We start from the raw sequence: 17873 nt of genomic DNA, 5'->3' as shown, positions 1-17873 counted from the left end.
GATTTGAATCTGTTTAGTATCTTCGAGAGTAACAACAGTTTGAGGCATTGCACAGATAGCGGTTACGTAAATAATTATTGTCTGTCTGGGGCTCAAATTACTTTACCGGGTTGTTATTGCATAATAAGAACCTATGGAAATATGATTAAACCATTACTGAAACTGTTCCATATAGCAATAGATCATACTGTCGAATATTTCTTTGTTGTAGGATAATATCTCTGTTTTGAAGAATATGGTATTTGGGTCGGTGCCAGGGTTACCATTTATTTTGCGGGATCACAATTTAAGGGTTCTTTGCTAAAATGGACAATCATATACAAAATCCATGTTAAACATTTCATCCATCATGTTTGTAGAAACCATTTGAATAGATTCAATAAATATATCTCATTTAACTCTAAAGTTCGTCTTTTCAAGATATAAGTTGATTTGAATTTCTCTGATAATATCTAGATTATGTTCATGCATCCGTACGTCTTGGATATATATCGTGATAATATACCTGACAGTTCCTTAATATGTGGTAAGATTTCTAAGCTCTCTATCGTGTTGACATTCCTGATAGTTCGTCTACATGTAGTAATATTACAATGACATGCGGAAGTCGTGAACACACGTAACCACGTTCGGACGTTTCTCTATTGCGTTTCATATCAACAGAATCATAATTAATATCCAATAAAATATAATATCAAATAACAAACTGAAACCTGAAATACTTCTTCAAGCTACGCACAGAAGAACACTGATGAGAATTCATATCAAAGTGCTGCCCTAATAATCATATCATATATACAAACATATAGTTAAGACCCTTTCCTGGATACTTTCGGTACAAAACTCCTTCGAGTCAGTGGTTACCGTTTTGCACAGCGGCATCCTTCGTGTACCAGATTAATCACCCCAGCCGGGCGCGATATCAACGAGAAGGTCAGATTCATCCACACCCAGAATAGATGTCCGAAACGTGCTTGTCTTCGTCAAAGATATCGAATCCTCACTTTCCCACCCCCACAACATTACCAGATACAAGACGTCAGTGGACGCAAGCACGTTATCATTTATTACGTCTAGCCCAGACCGTTTATCCCATCAGAAACTGTTAAATCTCAAGGTCGAAAATCGTATATTGAAAATTGCTCTTCTCCCGTTTTAATGCTAAAAAAACTTTTAAGTATGTTTTTGCTGTATAGTCAGTCCATTTTTAGCTCAGATATTTTCTGTTCAAGAAAATATCTACTCCAAGCTTTTGTCTACGTAACTCGGTTGCTAAGGACATATTTGGATTCGCATATTTGTTGAGTAAATCGCGCAAGCTAGCAATGGTTCTCCCCTGACGGGCCGAGTTTCCACACTAACGCTCTTACTCATCCCTGATAGGGGCGAACCCATTCCATATATGGCGCATGAGCCGATTCAACATTAAAACACTGCAAGATATTAAAGAAACACAGAATAAACTTTCTCCAATACATACATACATAAATCACAGCTTTATTTCGAATAATAATTCCAAGTTTTATTTTTACAAAATTAAGCGAGCGGCATAACGGAAAAGGAAAGGGGGGTTTTCCTTCTTTGACTCGTGCGGGTATCATATTACATTACACGCGAGCATTCTTCCGCTCAGCGCCACCTAGCGGCCGACCAGAAATATATAAACTGTAGGTAACGGGTATTTAAGGAATTTCTTTCGGGCGTTCAAGCTAGTCTGACTCGAGTACAGTTGTCAGCTAGTACTGGTGCCGAGCAGTAGGAGGGATCATCCGCTCCGTTTTCGTTGATTACTTGAATAACTTTTGTGTGTTTCTCAGTGAAACTATAAGTCACCATGGACTACGGGGATGTATCTTCAAAGGTAGTGCGTACCGTTTCGCACCGTTCCTACAATGTCTACCGGGGCTCGTCACCCGCCACCCAGAACAGACTTGAGGTAGGACAATTACTTTTGTGATAACAATTGATAACAATTCACAATAACAAATGTAATCACTATTGTTCATGTTATATTGTTACTTTTCAACCGAAAGTCCAGCTTTGAGGTTTGGAAACCATTCTAAATGGTTTGCGAGTTAATGATGATTATGTACAATAAGAATGTTTCTTGGATTTGATATTCGTACTAAATGAAAGTATATGTGAACAATTGAAATGCTAAAGTCATGATATAATAATTGAATGGGTAAGTGACAGAACTGAATACAGATTGTAGACTCGTAAGAATATTATAGTATTTCTTCGACTTCAAAAGCATAGAGATCCGTGAACCAATGGTTCTTATTCTGAGTAACTAGACTTTCGTACACTCATACAACCCAAAGCTGTATTTTTCGTTTCGTTTTGACGTTATTATTTCTTGCTTATTATTTCTATCGCTGCAGTATGTAACATATAACCATTAAACTATTAACAGCTCAGCGAAGATCTAGTTCTGATTAGCTGACCGTGTGAGGTCATTCTAGCTTATGTTCATCTTATATGTGCTATATATGTAACTTAACCATTAACAAGCTTTTGACTGGGATTGCTATCTGATGCTAACCCTTTGACCTTGATCAGCTGATAAGAATCAACATTGCAATTTGTTTTTATCAGTACACATGCACTGCGTACACCTAAGGAGCTCGGAGATGAAAACAGCAGATATTGTACATAGGTGTTGCTTTGAGCAAGCTTTTTGTCTTGAAAGGGGAAAAATGGAAAAGATGAGGGGTGGGAAGGATGGATATAGGAAGGATGCTGGAATGAAAACCGGGAATCAATTTCGAAAATAGTACCTGACATCAACTATCATATCACTGACTTTCGAATGCAAGAAAAAGAGATGAATTACTGTTAATCTATCTAGTTGAAATGATATTCTACAGATGCTTAAGGGTCGGAAAATTAAAGACAAAATGGAAATATTTGTAAACTTGGCATAACACACTGAGGTGTATGTGGCAGAAAAACAGAACTTTAGATACGGTCACTCGCGACGAGCGTAAACTGTTTACACTGACGTCATAATTCGCCTTTAAGAGGAAGCATGCGGCGCACTGATTATCTTATCTTTCATTCCGCTTGACGCGGGGTCGGAACAGAGGGGAGCGGGGACGGGGGTGAGGGCATCTGTTTCTACCATACATCTGATAACACACACTACTGTGGCGCAATCGTATACACTGTTATCTTGGCAATACACAGAATGGCAGAAATTAAGGCAAATTGTTCTTTCGAATAAAGAATATTAAATCATAAGATGATATTACTAAATATATTTAAATAAATCACAGATAATTAATATATCATGGAATTCCAAAACTAAGGGTATGAACATATTTGAAGAATAGTGTAATGACATTAACGTGTAAGTGTTATTCTGAACACTGAGAACGTTCCCATTCCTGATTATGGTTCCTGCAAAAGACTATAAGAAAACGCCGAGAGACATAGTTGTTATTATTTGCTGACACAAATGGTTACATCTTTTTCTTAAGCGAGACAAACACTGCAGTCAGCACATTCCCCTTCGTCATCATGCTATGACCTATGTCGGGGCCTCCTGTTTTGGGCATCCCAGATGAGCACCAGTAGCTAGCGGGAATTATCTATTGGTGTACCGTTACAGGGCGCTAAATATAGATCCTCTGCCTCCTACTTAACTTTCTCCTAGCAACGAGTCCCTCCCGCCTGAGGTAATCTGACATGGAGGCATATGTGCTCACTTCGACATCGTCCGTACCTTTTCCAGTTCGTCTTTCCGTAATTCAATACACCGGGCCGCCATCTTGATTTTATAATTGAATAATCAATTAGTAACACCAAAGAACGTTTACTCAATATAGATCTGTTTCAGTTTCAATTGAATAATTTAATATATTTTTTTAAATGAATAAAGGTTATTCAGAGTTAGGATTATTCAAACTTTAGTTGAGAGTAATATAATTAAATTATGTAATAAATCTGCTCATAGATTAGAATTAACTGTATATACTCCATAAGGATAGGATTACTAAATTTCCCTCTCCTTACCCAACCTGTCTGTATACATTCAGTTATTTTAATAGTAAATTTTCAGTTTGACTTTTTCCTGAATCTTGGATTAACGCAGACCTGGATTACAATATCTTTTCTCGTGGAAAATGGATACACCTGCAATATATTGGATTATGTTCAAGATGGCGGCACGTCAGTTGGACCTAGCATTGGATTTTAATGGAGGATTTCTTCATCTACCCAATGCGCTCAGGATAGAAACCAGACCCAAACGTGTATTCGTTCATCCGTCACTGTGTTTTGTTGACAAAACATCAAACATTTTTGTCTGTTTTGTGATGGTGAAAAACAGCACCAGTACCTCGCGTCTGTAGAGAGGGCGCAGCCTTCTGCTATTAATAGGCACCGTGCCTCCTTTTATGGGCCGCCTGGCTAGTCAGTGGGCCCGTTCACCCACGTTGAACGGAGCCGGAGGTATCTGTTGAAATCATCGCTTGTCTCGTCTGCTTGTACTCAGCAGACGTGAACTTGTCTCAGACGTCTGCTACTGGAAAAAGGCGACGGATTTGTAAAGAATACCCAAATACATAAGGAATTATATTTATGTTTGCAGTTGTTATGGCCACCTGTTGAACCGCTAATGCTTCTGTTTATATATCATTTGTATTACCTAGGTTGAAAAGTCAACACAGGGATATAACAATGAGAACGGCAAAATGATTAGGCTGATTACATTTAAGATTATTCTGATTTCGTGTAAGATAATTTAATAATAACATTTATTATCATTCAATTACATTGATATCATCTATCACATCTAGGATTAGAGGTATATCTCTGACTAGGAAGTACGAAAACACAACCTGAGTCACATATGCCAAATACATAGACGAAACAAATATACAGATACCCGTTTAACTGACCAGAATCAATTTGACAAGGAATCAGTCGTTTTGTGTTGAAGGTGAGGCAACCTTAATGCAATGCACCAACATCAATATTGTTCTGAGTTGACGTCATATTAAAACCACCTTGCACCCAACTATCAACACAACTATCAACAGAAACACAATTCCAATGGTCGACTCAATGCACAATACTTAAGGGGCAATGACACAGTATCCCATCTATGCTGATAAATACATATTGCACTGTTAATTCTTCACGAGTGAGGACTGAAAACATTGAAAGGGAAGTTATCCTGGTATAAATCCTATTTACCCTTTCTTAAAATCTTTGAATTCAAAACTTTCTTTTAAAAAAACATTTTTCAAATTGTACTAAATTAAATGTTTTATCAACAACTAACATTTAATTTGTTATGATATTGCTACAACATACATACTCGTTTGCTTGAATATGCTAATTGGATATTATTCATTTACATTTAATCATTATTTTGTATACTAATAACGGTTATTGCATATTCATGTTTGTCTTTGTAGATCAACAAAACCTTGTCTTAAATGTGAAAAAAATCCTGTTCCATCAGAGAATAATGTTTAGTGAATACCATCGAAACAAATGTTAAACAGATGTTAAAACTTCTTTACGGGTTGTTGTGTTTGTTTTATTGTCAACGGATCCCTCAAAATATTTTGAAAAGAACTTTAACGCTGATATTTGTCTATTTCTATTTGACAAATATACACGGCAGAAACTGTGTTAATATGTGTTAAGCCAGTTAAGACAAGGTTTTGTGTTGTGGATGTCTGTAGTGAGGCAGCCTTGGCCATCATTGAGTCTAGTTCTAGCTGTCCGACTCTTGCACTAACTCCAACAATGGCTTTGCTCTCAGGTTGTAAACGAATCACGTGTACACAATACCCAGCGACAGTTTGCCCAAGACGAAGAACATAGGTTTCAGGTACTGTGTAAGTGGAACGAGTGGCCCTCTTTCTCCCATCTTTACAGTTAGCTCCCTTTAGGGAGGTTTGCTGTGACCAATCAACGCCCGCTTGACAGGCTGATAGGGTCGGAGTCAATCAGAGTCACCTTCAGAAATTGAAAAGTAGTTTTGTTTGGGAAATTTAAATTTGCAATTACAGTAAAACCTTTAACTGGCTAACTGACCTCCGACCATCACCTACACCTGAATCCCCCTCAAGTATATTCTCAACAAATGAACCATTTTTTTCCATTTCTGCTCTTGGTATAGGCCACAATGTTCCAGTAGATGTGAGTTACCACACACAATGTTTCCTTGCACCAGAACCAATAATTCCACGAACCCCCCGTTGTTTGTCTTCCACGAAAAACACCACTGATGTATATGTCATCACCTCGATGACCTTAAAGCACCATGTCAACGACATCTTCCTTCATTGCAGAGGCTTTCTGTCTTGTTTGATTTTGTAGTATGTAGCTCGTAGCATGACGTTTTAATATTTACAATTTTGTACTACATATAAGAATGTTTATTCGTATTGACATGTTGCATGTATTTTATAATTTTATTTATATCTCTTAAATTACAGAAAAAATTATGTTTATATGTGTATGAATTGGCATCATCACAGAAAATCAAGTTTTAATTGCACATATCTTCATTTTCTGCTTATTTTGTAATACTTTTTACCAGCATTTTCATTTTCTAACATTTTTGGTTTATAAGTATAAAGCACGAATGATATTGATATTCTGATGTTTCTGTTATTGTCGGATGTATTGATGATAGATTGATATACATGGTGCTTCCTGTTGCTAGGCACGCATCAGAGAGCTGGAGGATGCCCTTGATACTGAGAGAGATTGCCGTGTCAGGGTAGGTAGCCCTTGCTTCATCAACAGACCTTTAAGATTCTTCAGAGCTAAATACATCCATGAAGAATTGCTATAAATTATGGTCAAGAAACCGCCCCGTAAACTTAAGTTCACAATGTGTCCATTCTAACATGTGTTATTGAAATCTGAAAATACAATCAGGCATACCATAAATTACACAACTTGAACGAAAGATAATCATACTGAAAATTTTGAAAATGGTAACCAATTATAGTGCATGCATAATGTACTTTCACCTAACATACAGAAACTGTAACAAAGGACAAAAAAAGACATGAAAGATAAAAGGACAATAACGCATATATGATCTGTGGTGTTTTCCCCAAACAGGCTGAGAAGAACTTGGCTGAGATCACCTTCCAGTATGATCAGGTAGCTGACAGACTCGAGGAGCAGGGAGGAGTTACCGTTCAACAGGTCAGTGCCCCATGGCAATACATGTATTTGACCATATCTTATCCCCCGAGAGGCACCAGCCACCCATGAGGACCCCATGCTTGTAGTTGGAGCTCTTGTATTGGGAAAGTTAAATCAAAGTTTCGAGTTGGCATTAATACAATTCTATTTATTCTGTATATTATGAGATATTGGAAAGTATATGTTTTGAATAATTCCATATGGAATTTATATTGGTCATTAAGTAATTATTCTGAAAGGAGCTGTTAACATTTCGTAATATTTATCTCCGCTCCCTTGTGTTTTCCTTAAGTATACATACAATGTTGGAGCAAGCATTAAATAGTTGTATTCAAATCATGCATAAAATGCTATAGGTCTGGCAGTTACATTTAGCCTATAGATGCCATCTTCCCGAGGCAAGGGAATTACTCAGTCAGTTAACTCTCTTGCCTTGGGAGGATGGCATTCATAGGCCATATGAAACTGCAAGACCTGTACCATGTTTTACCGATAGAGTTTTACATGGAAATTGGACTTTTACAACCAGTTAACTCCCTTGCTTCGGGAAAATTATGGATACCTTCAGCATATAGGTACGGCGACGATTGAGGACGCTGATCAATGGTATGTGAATATACTAAGATGACCCTATTCGTATACTAAACTGACCCCATGGCTTATTTCAGATCGAGATCAACAAGAAGCGGGAGTCCGAGTTGAACAAGGTGAGAAAGGACCTGGAGCTTGCTGTGATCTCTCATGAATCAGCAGAGGCCAGCCTTAGGAAGAGGAACCAGGAAACGATCAACGACCTCACTGACCAACTCGAGTACATGACTAAGCAGAAGAACAGGTCAGTACATCCTAACAGTCACTACCATTGCAGTTTTTTCTTGTCGTATGAGGAGGCTAAATGCATCGGGTGCTCAGGTTCGGTGACTCGGTGGATTGCGCGTCATCGTAACCCGATGGCGTTGGACGTTGCTCATAATATCAATCACTAGTTTGTTTCATCGTCACTCGATTATGTACAGGCGACCGTAGTTAAGCTGGAATAATGTTGAGTGAGATGTTTAAACAAGTTACTCACTAACCCTTTGCTGCAGACACACGCTGCATGATAACATTCTCGAAAAACTGTGTTCACGATAATTCCCCCGTTTGTATGTTTTCATGTTGTGGCTCAGGTATATTGGCTGTACTTGCACATCCTAATGACATGTATATTTGTGTTCCAGAGTCGAGAAGGAGAAGCATCAGCTGATCATCGAAATCGACACCCTTCAGGGTATGACCGATTCCCTGGCCAAGCTAAAGGTAAGCAGCACATGCAGAAAGCTCCTTGTCTCTTCTCATTACTTACCATAGCAAAACCTTGTTAATCTTTCATTAACTCAATAAAACGTTTTGAGTTATGGCCCCTTGTCCACAACGCTGGTCTAATGTCGACGCTTCAGTTGTCTCGCACTACGGATGACTCAATATAATTTCAATGATCAACGGGGCTTCCAGATTCTATTATCTACATTATTTTGGACTGATATTATCATAGAGCATAAACTTAAGAGCCCATGAAGACTAGGTGTTGTTGGTTCAGGTGTCATGGACTTGAGCTGAATACCGCTTACCAACCTGTTTCACAAATGATCTTTACCCTTCACCAGAGTTCTGCCGAGAGCCGTGCCGATGGCCTCCAGGGATCCGTGGACCGCCTTAAGCTCCAAGTTGATGACTTGACCCGTCAGCTGACCGACGCCAACAGTGCCAAGGCGCGCCTTACACAGGAGAATTTCGATCTGCAGCACCAAGTGCAGGAACTCGACAGCGCCAACGCCGCTCTCGCCAAGGCCAAGTCTCAGCTTCAAGCTTCAAATGATGACCTCAAGAGACAGCTTGATGACGAGAGCAGGGTAAGAATGGAATATTATTTACCTACAAATAAATCGAATTTGGAATACATAAAACGACAGAATCACGAATCATGTGGGGAACCAATCATTTTTACATTCTTGGTTGTTCGAAATAGTCATTTTAATGTTCATGACATCAAACTATTTGTAAATTTATGTTTGATAGTTTTCGCGAGGCGGTTTATTATTTTATCTTTAGAGATAACCCAGGCTGATGATAACATTGTCGATCCATTGATTTTAGTAGCTTATAAATGATATTTCGCATTTTTTAACTTAATGTAATTACAAGGCTTTACCAATTCTCTTTACAACATCTTAAACAAACCTATCTTTATTCACAGCAACGACAGAACCTGCAGGTGCAGTTTTCTCAGCTCCAGAGCGACTACGACAACTTGAACGCCCGTTACGAAGAGGAATCCGAATCTGCCTCTACCCTGCGTACACAGCTCAGCAAGGTCAACGCCGAGTTCGCCGCTCTCAAGGCTAGATTCGAGAAGGAATTGATGGCCAAGTCCGAAGAGTTGGAAGAGCTCAGGCGCAGACTCAACACCAGAATCGCTCAGCTGGAGGATGAATGCGAGACCCTTCGCGCCAGGAACAACAACCTGGAGAAGACCAAAGCTAAACTCACTGTTGAAATCAAAGAAATCACCATTGAACTCGAAAATGTAAGTGATAATTATAACAGTCAATATTACGAATTCATTTTGGCCTTTAAGTACTTGTAACTTTAAATGGCATTTTGGTTCGCTATATTCGATATTTGTTTATTTCCTACACTATCTCGAATCAGATTAGCCCTGATTGAGTCTATGTATAGACAACGTCTAAGACCATCATCACTTCCGGTTTTCCTCCCACTCAAGATGATACGCGGTGATATGACTGACATACTGTTCAAAGCGGTGTTATGAGAAATTCACTCGCTGATGATAATTTCAACAATCGAGTTATTTTCAGATGGAATAAATGTTCTGTTTGATACTGAAGTTGTGCATGAGAGAAACATTATTGTTGTCCTACATATATCAAATTTGTAATTTCGTAATTCTATAAACTTTAATAACTTCAGATGAGCAAATCTTATCATTGTCTTTCTTTCATTTGTTTTAGACCCAAATTATTGTCCAAGATCTCACCAAGAGGAACCGTACCCTGGAGAATGAGAACGGAATCCTCCAGAGACGCTGCGATGAGCTGGGAGCCGAAGTTTCCGCTCTCAGAGCCGAGAAGGCCAGTCTGGAAGCTGAGGTTCACAGACTCCGAGTTGCCAACGCTGAGCTTACCGAGCGCAATGACAACCTTCAGAGAGAAAACAAGAACCTTTCGGGTGCGTTAGTCTTAATTGGTCTTCAATGTATGTCACTGGTTCATCATGATCACACAAATTTGTGTTGTTGACTTTATGTCAAATGTTACCTGCAATATCTCGCATAACATGATGAAGGCTAAGATCTTGAGCCAAATGATCTTCAGCCTCTAAAGTTCCATAAGCACAGGCAAACAGCTCGAAGTAGTTAAATCACAATGCCTAGAACAAAAGTTTAATTCCAATCACCTCCTTCCAGATCAACTCCGCGAGGCCCAGCTTGCTCTGAAGGACGCCAACCGCGAGCTGAACGAGCTTCGTCAGATTCGTGCCCAACTGGAGATGGAACGCGATTCCCTTGCCAGCCAACTCCGCGACACCGAGGAGGCTCTCAGGGACGCCGAGGGAAAACTTGCCGCTGCCCAGGCCGCTCTTAACCAGCTCCGCATCGACATGGAGAACAGACTCAGAGAAAAGGATGAAGAGATCGACAACATCAGGTGCGAAGAGTTGTATACCTTGAGAGAGTTTTCTCCCTTTACGGAATGAATTTCTACAGAGCTTAACATCTTAACGCTGAGACTGTCATATGACTGTCAATTATATATCTGACACTTGTTGTAAAACTATCAAGTTGTAGAAACCGTTTGGATGAAGCGGACCTTTATAATATTGTCAAATATATTCCATCTGATATAGCGCTAATGCAACCAAACATTTCACTGAAGCATATGGTCTAATATTTTGGATTTCAACGAAATAACATATGAATTAATCCTTTCTCAAACTGATGACAAAATGTTCAACGAACTGTACCAGGGTATATATGTTTGGTTGCTTCTAAAGTTCATGTTGCAAACAAGCAAACAAGCATTGGGTCATTGTTATTGCATACTGAAGGACCTTCGGTTCCTAGAATGGTATTGCTTTACATTGCATGATATTTACAGACTGAAACGAAATACAATTGACTTTTGTGAAAGGATGAATTCTTGGGGTCGGTTATTTATAACGGAGGCTGTGGTGGATATGTAAAGGAATTCTGTGAGGCGAAATCCTTCAGTACTTTGACAGTAGGCGAACATCTGTATCGTTCTAACCACTGGTTTATCAGAGCATTCGTACATTCCTACAGCCTAACTTCTCCAATATAATCAAATGCTACACAGTCGGAAACAGGTGCTGGTATGACTTCATGTCCTGGAAGGTTGTTTCTGGAATTCCTTTACGTCAGTGCCTGATATTCTGGCACCAAACATCTGCAGTAGGCTCTTAAGGTTGCCCTTTGGTATTTGTCCCTCATAGCGTTTTTGTTCTGATTCTACGTTGCGTGGCTAAAAATTAGTTTCTTTGCAAATTGGCTTGTTTCGGATCGGATCGGGATTACATTTCGGATCAGACTAGTGATTTGACTTGTGTCATAATGGATATACGCCCCGAAATTCTTGACATAAGCGAAAAGGAAATGATGTAAGCATTACTAATGTGACATTTGCAATGACCTTCTATCGAATTCAAGGTGGTCGTATTGTTGTCGTAGATTTTATTGCTAAATACATTGTCCAGACACGATGTCGTGACTTCCTCATGTTTATCGACATTGTGTTTATTATCATGCACCTATGTCTGTTTTTAGTTAATCCAGTTAGACATACCCCACGAGTCAGAACATGTTTCAGGTTGTTCTTTGTTTGGACTTCAGACCAAGAAATAAGAGAGATGTATACACAGCAAAGTTATTCTAAATCGATGGCTGATTTTATATATTGTTTTAGTGAGTGAGTCAGTGAGTGAGTTTATGCTTTACGTCATATCGGCAATATTTCACGCATATCGTGACGAGTTATTGTTTTGGTATATCAATTAGTACAGATGAAGGTGAATCATTCACCACCTATACCAAAGCAGTGAGGTTAAACAACGCGAACTCACATGACAATCCACCCAACACCCGTGACAACACACTGACCACTTCCCATAAATTCATCCACTGAGCCCACTTCGCCTGTGGCCATCCACTGACCATCACCTTTTGTCCGCTTCCAGGAGAAGCAGTGCCCGTGCTATTGAGGAGCTCCAGCGTACCCTGATCGAGGTTGAGACCCGCTACAAGACCGAGATCTCTCGCATCAAGAAGAAGTACGAGACCGACATCAGGGAACTCGAGGGAGCTCTCGACAACGCCAACAAGGCTAATGCTGAATACCTTAAACAGATCCGCTCTCTGCAGCTTAGAGTCAAGGTAGGACTCAAACTTGTTTCTCAGACTGATACATATTTTTGGAAATGATGGACATATCTAAATGTTTTTCAAAGATATCAACTGTCGTATTAAATCCACTGACTCGGGGTTAGATTGGTGACAATGCTTTCAACCATTAATCTAGTAACTTACCCATTTTGCCATTTTGTTTCCAAATCTTTCCAAAACTATACGCGTGTGTTATTCGCCAAGCTTCTTACACCATCACCAACATATTTCTCCAACCACTCGTCACTACCGTGTCTGTCCGTGTGTTCTACAGGAGCTGGAAGTTCTTCTTGAAGAAGAGCGCCGCCTGGCTGATGACCTCCGTGGCCAACTCTCCATTTCCGAGAGGAAGCGTATTGCCCTTCAGCAGGAGGTTGAGGATGTCAGGTCTCTGCTTGAAGCCGTGAGTACCTTGGCATAATATCATCTCAAACATAAGATACATGAGCAACTGCAGCTCGTGCTGTTTTTGTAATATAGATTCGCTGTCGAGGCACACATGTGATTTGATGAATTAAAATGATGGAGACATATGAAGAAACAGAGTACCTCAATTGATTACGCTGTTCAAAAATAATTAGACATCTTTAATCAATTAAATTGTTTGGTAGGCATTACTTAGAAATTGATGGATGACAAGATAGACACAATTTTATGGATAATAACTTCTTTAATACAGTATTAAAGAAGTTGGTATCAAAAAAATTGTGTCCATCCTGTCATCTTTAATCAGTACTCACTTTCAGAACAATAATATCAAGTACTTTGGTACAGACATATTCAAAATGATTAAGTTCCGGTAATATTAACCCATTTGTAACAAAGTTAACCTCACCAAGACATAATTACATTGTTCCAACTGAAAACAGCCTACATTATATGGTTTTCCTCCTAGGCCGAGAGAGCCCGCAAGAATGCCGAGAACGAGCTTAATGATGCCAACGCCCGCCTGTCCGAGCTCCAGATCCAGGTGACCGCCCTCAGCAACGACAAGCGGCGTATGGAGGCCGACATCTCCGCCATGCAGTCCGATCTGGAGGATGCCATCAACGCCCAGAGAGCCGCAGAGGAGAGAGCCGACAGACTCTTCAACGAGAACGTGCGTCTGGCTGATGAGCTGAAGCAGGAACAGGAGAACTACAAGAACGCCGAGAGCCTCCGCAAACAGCTCGAGATCGAGATCCGCGAGATCACTGTCCGTCTGGAGGAGGCTGAGGCATTCGCCACACGGGAAGGCAAGAGGATGGTTGCTAAACTCCAGGCTAGGGTGAGTACTAAATGCCTAACCATGGTGTTCTGTAAGCCTACTCATGGTGTACTGCACGCCTACACATTTATTTAATAAGACACGACTCACGATGTGTTGTATATCGACTCTTGATGTTCTGAAACTGCAACAGTGAATGATGTTACATATTTTTCGTATCAATGGATGTACGGTAAAAAGTGATAAATTAGAAAAAAGAATGTTCCTGCATGTAAAGCATTTCTGACTGCATCACTTACTCGCTATTTCAGATCAGGGACCTCGAGGCCGAGCTTGAGGCTGAACAGAGACGTGTGAGGGAGGCATTTGCCACCAGCAGGAAGCTGGAGCGCCAGTACAAGGAGATCCAGATGCAGACTGAGGATGACCGCAGGATACTCGCCGAAACCATGAGCATCAACGATCAGTTATCTATGAAAGTCAAGGCATACAAACGCCAGATCGAGGAATCCGTAAGTGAAAATATATTGTGTATGATAAGTCATTCTGTAACAGTTTATACTTTCTGACAAGGAGGAGTAGGCCCCATGTAGAGTCGTTTAGACGCTGGGTTCCACTTTAAGATATCGCCTTTAAGATCCATTCAAGATATCTCCCATCGTTGTATGGATTATTGTTATTAAAAGTGACTTAAATCATTTACTTTAACATCACTGTGTTAAACTTATTATTATTATTTTATATATTATCATTATTATTATTATTATTATTATTAATATTGTTATTATTTCCCGGAACTTTCCACTGAATAAGTATGTATGATCTGTGCTCTTGCAGGAGGATGTCGCCAACCTCACAATGAACAAATATCGCAAAGCTCAGCAGCTGATCGAGGAGGCCGACCACAGAGCCGACATGGCTGAAAAGAACCTTGTCGCCGTCAGACGATCACGCTCTATGTCTGTTACAAGGGATGTCAAAATCGTCAGAATATAAACGGTAGGTGAGTTGTTATCATGGTAACCATCCTGCCCAGAGGGGATGTTGTCAGGTGAAAACCAACGTTGATGCACCTACGCTGTGATCTTGACACCTCGACACCAGTGTTTGTCATTGAATGGTAGTAAACCTTTTTCGGGTAGTGTGGTCTGTTCACTTTGAGTGAACGTTGAGTAGCTCACTGATTAAAAGCTGCAGGTCTACATGATAGTTTCAGAGTGTGTCCATTGCATGGAGATCATGACTGGAGTTGGCTGCAACATACCTGACGTGGCCACACTCATCAAATTTATTCCCATTCCATAATTCATAATTTTTCGATCTGTTCTGACTACATGGGAGATTTCCGATAGACAACTTGTTGAAGCATTCGCTCCTATCTCGGAAAGTACCGGTTATCTAGTTGGAATATTGCTGAAAGCAGCGTTAAACAACATACAAAATGATAGAGAATGTTTTCAGACACACCTTGATGTTGATAACATTGTCTTTTTATGAAATCGTGTGTACATTCCTGACAGTTTTTCGTTTCGTTTCAGGATCCGTCAAAACTACCTAAGTAGATGACGTCAATTGTACAAAGTTACTCGCAACCCCGTCCTTCTGTCTGTGTAAATTTCTTTGGTCTTTATGGCAACGCGTTGAGTTTTGCAAGCAACCATGCGTTTATGTTGCATGTGTCTGGACTTTACATAGAAGGGACAATACGTTGTCATGGAAACATATTCCTCGCCATGGTTACTGAAGCTCGGCACGGCAGAGGGCTCTAAGAGACGTGACGTCACGAGAACATCCTCGACAGTTGATACCCACCTTCTAGGCAAATTGAAACCATGTGCAGACTGGGTCACGTGACTACTTTGCATTTTCGAATGTAGACGGTGCCATGTGAACATTTTGCACGTGATAGTATCCATTCGTCAACACTGCCAATTTGTGATGTACTTACTCAAACAGTTCAAGTTTCTTAGAACTCTTATGAAGACCACGTGACCCTCTGACACGGCTGAAAATATTTGATCTTCTTCCTTGTAATATTCTTTCAAGTGCAATATTAGTATTTAAACTTTTATATGTTATAAAGATTCATTGTGATATTTATTGAAAATGTGAGAAAAAGAAACAATTTAATATTTTTTCTCAGGATATCGTTTCAGCATAATACGGAGATTTTTAAAGAATAAAGTTAATTCGATTGGACTGTTAAGCTCTTGTACGCATGCGCGTGCTGCTGCAATGGTACATCCTGATTGGCTACATCGCTATAGACAACAACCAATCAAAAGATGGCTACGAGACTCATACAGCCAAGGAGTACAAATACGACCATTTCACAGTGTATTTCGATTATTTTCTTGTTTTTTGTTTTTATTTGATGACAAGACAGTTGTAACATACATGTTAGCCGGATGACTCGTTTTGATATTGTGGCTTGTCTAAAACAGCCAAAAACATTGAAATTTCTATACATGTGTATGAACTATTCGCATCGTCAAATAAACGATCATTGCAGCTTTGCTAACAGTGAATTTTGTCTGTGTTTATTTATATTATACATTGAAAACTGAACCATGATTTAGCACCATTCCTACTTCTGCTCAAGATAGTCAATTGAGTATGCCCTTAGGGCAGGGATAGGCTGGTCGTTGGTTCGATTCCTAGATTCGCCTCACTTATGATTCATGTTTGTGCTCTAAACGTCTACCAGCTACATCGCTTTGGAATTTCTTTCAACAAGAAAATACCACGCCGTGTTATAACTGACATATTGTTTCGAGCGGCGTTTAAGCAAACCATCTTTTCATAGGGAACAATTGTATGGGGACGATCGCTTTGGGAACGGATGTCACAACAGACTCGAGTGACATCTTCAAACCTCAAAACGCCGTGATATTGCTGGAATATTGCTAAAAGCGGCGTAAAACCATACTCACTCACTCTAGCCTCAAAACAATACTCTTGTGTGCTGAATGAATGATGTTTACATCATGTTTAGTTACATCAGTTTGCAACCACATCACAACATCCGACACCAATAAATAATTAGTTTCAGAAATGTGGGATTATAACCCGGAAACCTGACTAGTTTCTATGTATCGGTTATTCGTTTGGGTTAACGCTTTGTAACATGTAGAATCGGTACATCAGATATAGGAGTTTGTGTTCAGTCGTACAGCTTTAAATCCCGTGGTGATTCCGGGTTAGGATTTCTGGAAGGGACGACCAAATGGATCTTTCGGTCAAGATCGACGACTTGGTTGATTGCGTGATATCCTATCCCGAATGTTAGGATCGTCATATAGCTGGAATATTGCTGGGTGCGTCGTAAAACAACAATGGTGAGACCACAGATGATTCCGTGGCTCGAAGTATCCATTACAATTGCATTTACACCAACTCTGGACACAAATGGTCCATACAAATCGGTTTGTTTATCCTAATTTGATATTTGTGAGAGTGAGTTTACGCCGCTTAGAACAGGATTTCAGTTTAAATGACATCCTGTAGCTTGATCTAAGCCCGAAGTGATGCAGATTTTGAACGTTTACAAAGGGTTTGTGTTGACACACTGAGAAACATAATCAGGAAGTATTTGGGATCCCACGAGCATAGGTTCCTGGCACACCAAAGGGGCGCAACTCTTGGCACTTGGACGGCTTGATCACACCTACAAATAAACATATCCTGGTCTATTTTTGAAAAAAAGGTCGTACTCAGGGCAAATCTGACATTCATAGCCATGAACAGCGGATAAAGCAGCTAAGGGGCACAACTCTTTAGTGACTATCTTTAACACTGACGCATTAATAATGTTGTTGGTTGGTTGGTTAGTTGATTGGTTGTTTTACGCCGCAATCAGCAATATTCCAGCTTTTTGACGGTAGTCTGTAAATAATCGAGTCTGGAACAGACAATCCAGTAAATTATATCATGAGTATCGATCCACGCAATTGGGATACAAAGACGTACTTCAACCAAGTCAGCGAGCCTGACCACCCGATCCCGTTAGTCGCATAGTTGCCCTTT

At 39.9% G+C, this 17873-nt stretch overlaps 1 protein-coding gene across 2 annotated transcripts; it reads left to right on the top strand.

Annotated features, from left to right (window-relative positions):
- The first annotated feature begins 1680 nt into the window (after positions 1–1680).
- LOC139450436 (paramyosin-like) lies at positions 1681–16375 on the top strand. Of its 2 annotated transcripts, XM_071232134.1 has the most exons (16): positions 1681–1936; positions 5780–5848; positions 6689–6745; positions 7096–7182; positions 7851–8017; positions 8403–8481; positions 8829–9074; positions 9419–9748; positions 10194–10410; positions 10649–10889; positions 12436–12631; positions 12915–13043; positions 13536–13907; positions 14159–14359; positions 14685–14846; positions 15386–16375. In XM_071232134.1, exons 1-15 carry the CDS (start codon positions 1835–1837, stop codon positions 14841–14843), a joined length of 2652 nt encoding a protein of 883 aa, XP_071088235.1. In that variant the 5' UTR covers positions 1681–1834; the 3' UTR covers positions 14844–14846; positions 15386–16375. The 2 variants fall into 2 exon arrangements, with proteins under 2 accessions (XP_071088235.1, XP_071088236.1); XM_071232135.1 differs by lacking the exon at positions 5780–5848.
- Positions 16376–17873: the final 1498 nt, after the last annotated feature.

The sequence above is a fragment of the Haliotis cracherodii genome, unplaced genomic scaffold (assembly GCF_022045235.1).
Source record: "Haliotis cracherodii isolate W230 unplaced genomic scaffold, xgHalCrac1.p SCAF_8, whole genome shotgun sequence".
NCBI lineage: Eukaryota > Metazoa > Mollusca > Gastropoda > Lepetellida > Haliotidae > Haliotis > Haliotis cracherodii.
This window is presented reverse-complemented; position numbering and strand designations above follow the sequence as displayed.

Bases quoted from the DNA above. Each gene is read 5' to 3' on its own strand.
- LOC139450436 (XM_071232134.1), top strand. From the start codon at position 1,835: ATGGACTACGGGGATGTATCTTCAAAGGTAGTGCGTACCGTTTCGCAC. The intron at 5,849-6,688 runs GTACTGTGTAAG...TCCTGTTGCTAG, and splicing joins ACGAAGAACATAGGTTTCAG to GCACGCATCAGAGAGCTGGA. The intron at 9,749-10,193 runs GTAAGTGATAAT...CATTTGTTTTAG, and splicing joins TCACCATTGAACTCGAAAAT to ACCCAAATTATTGTCCAAGA.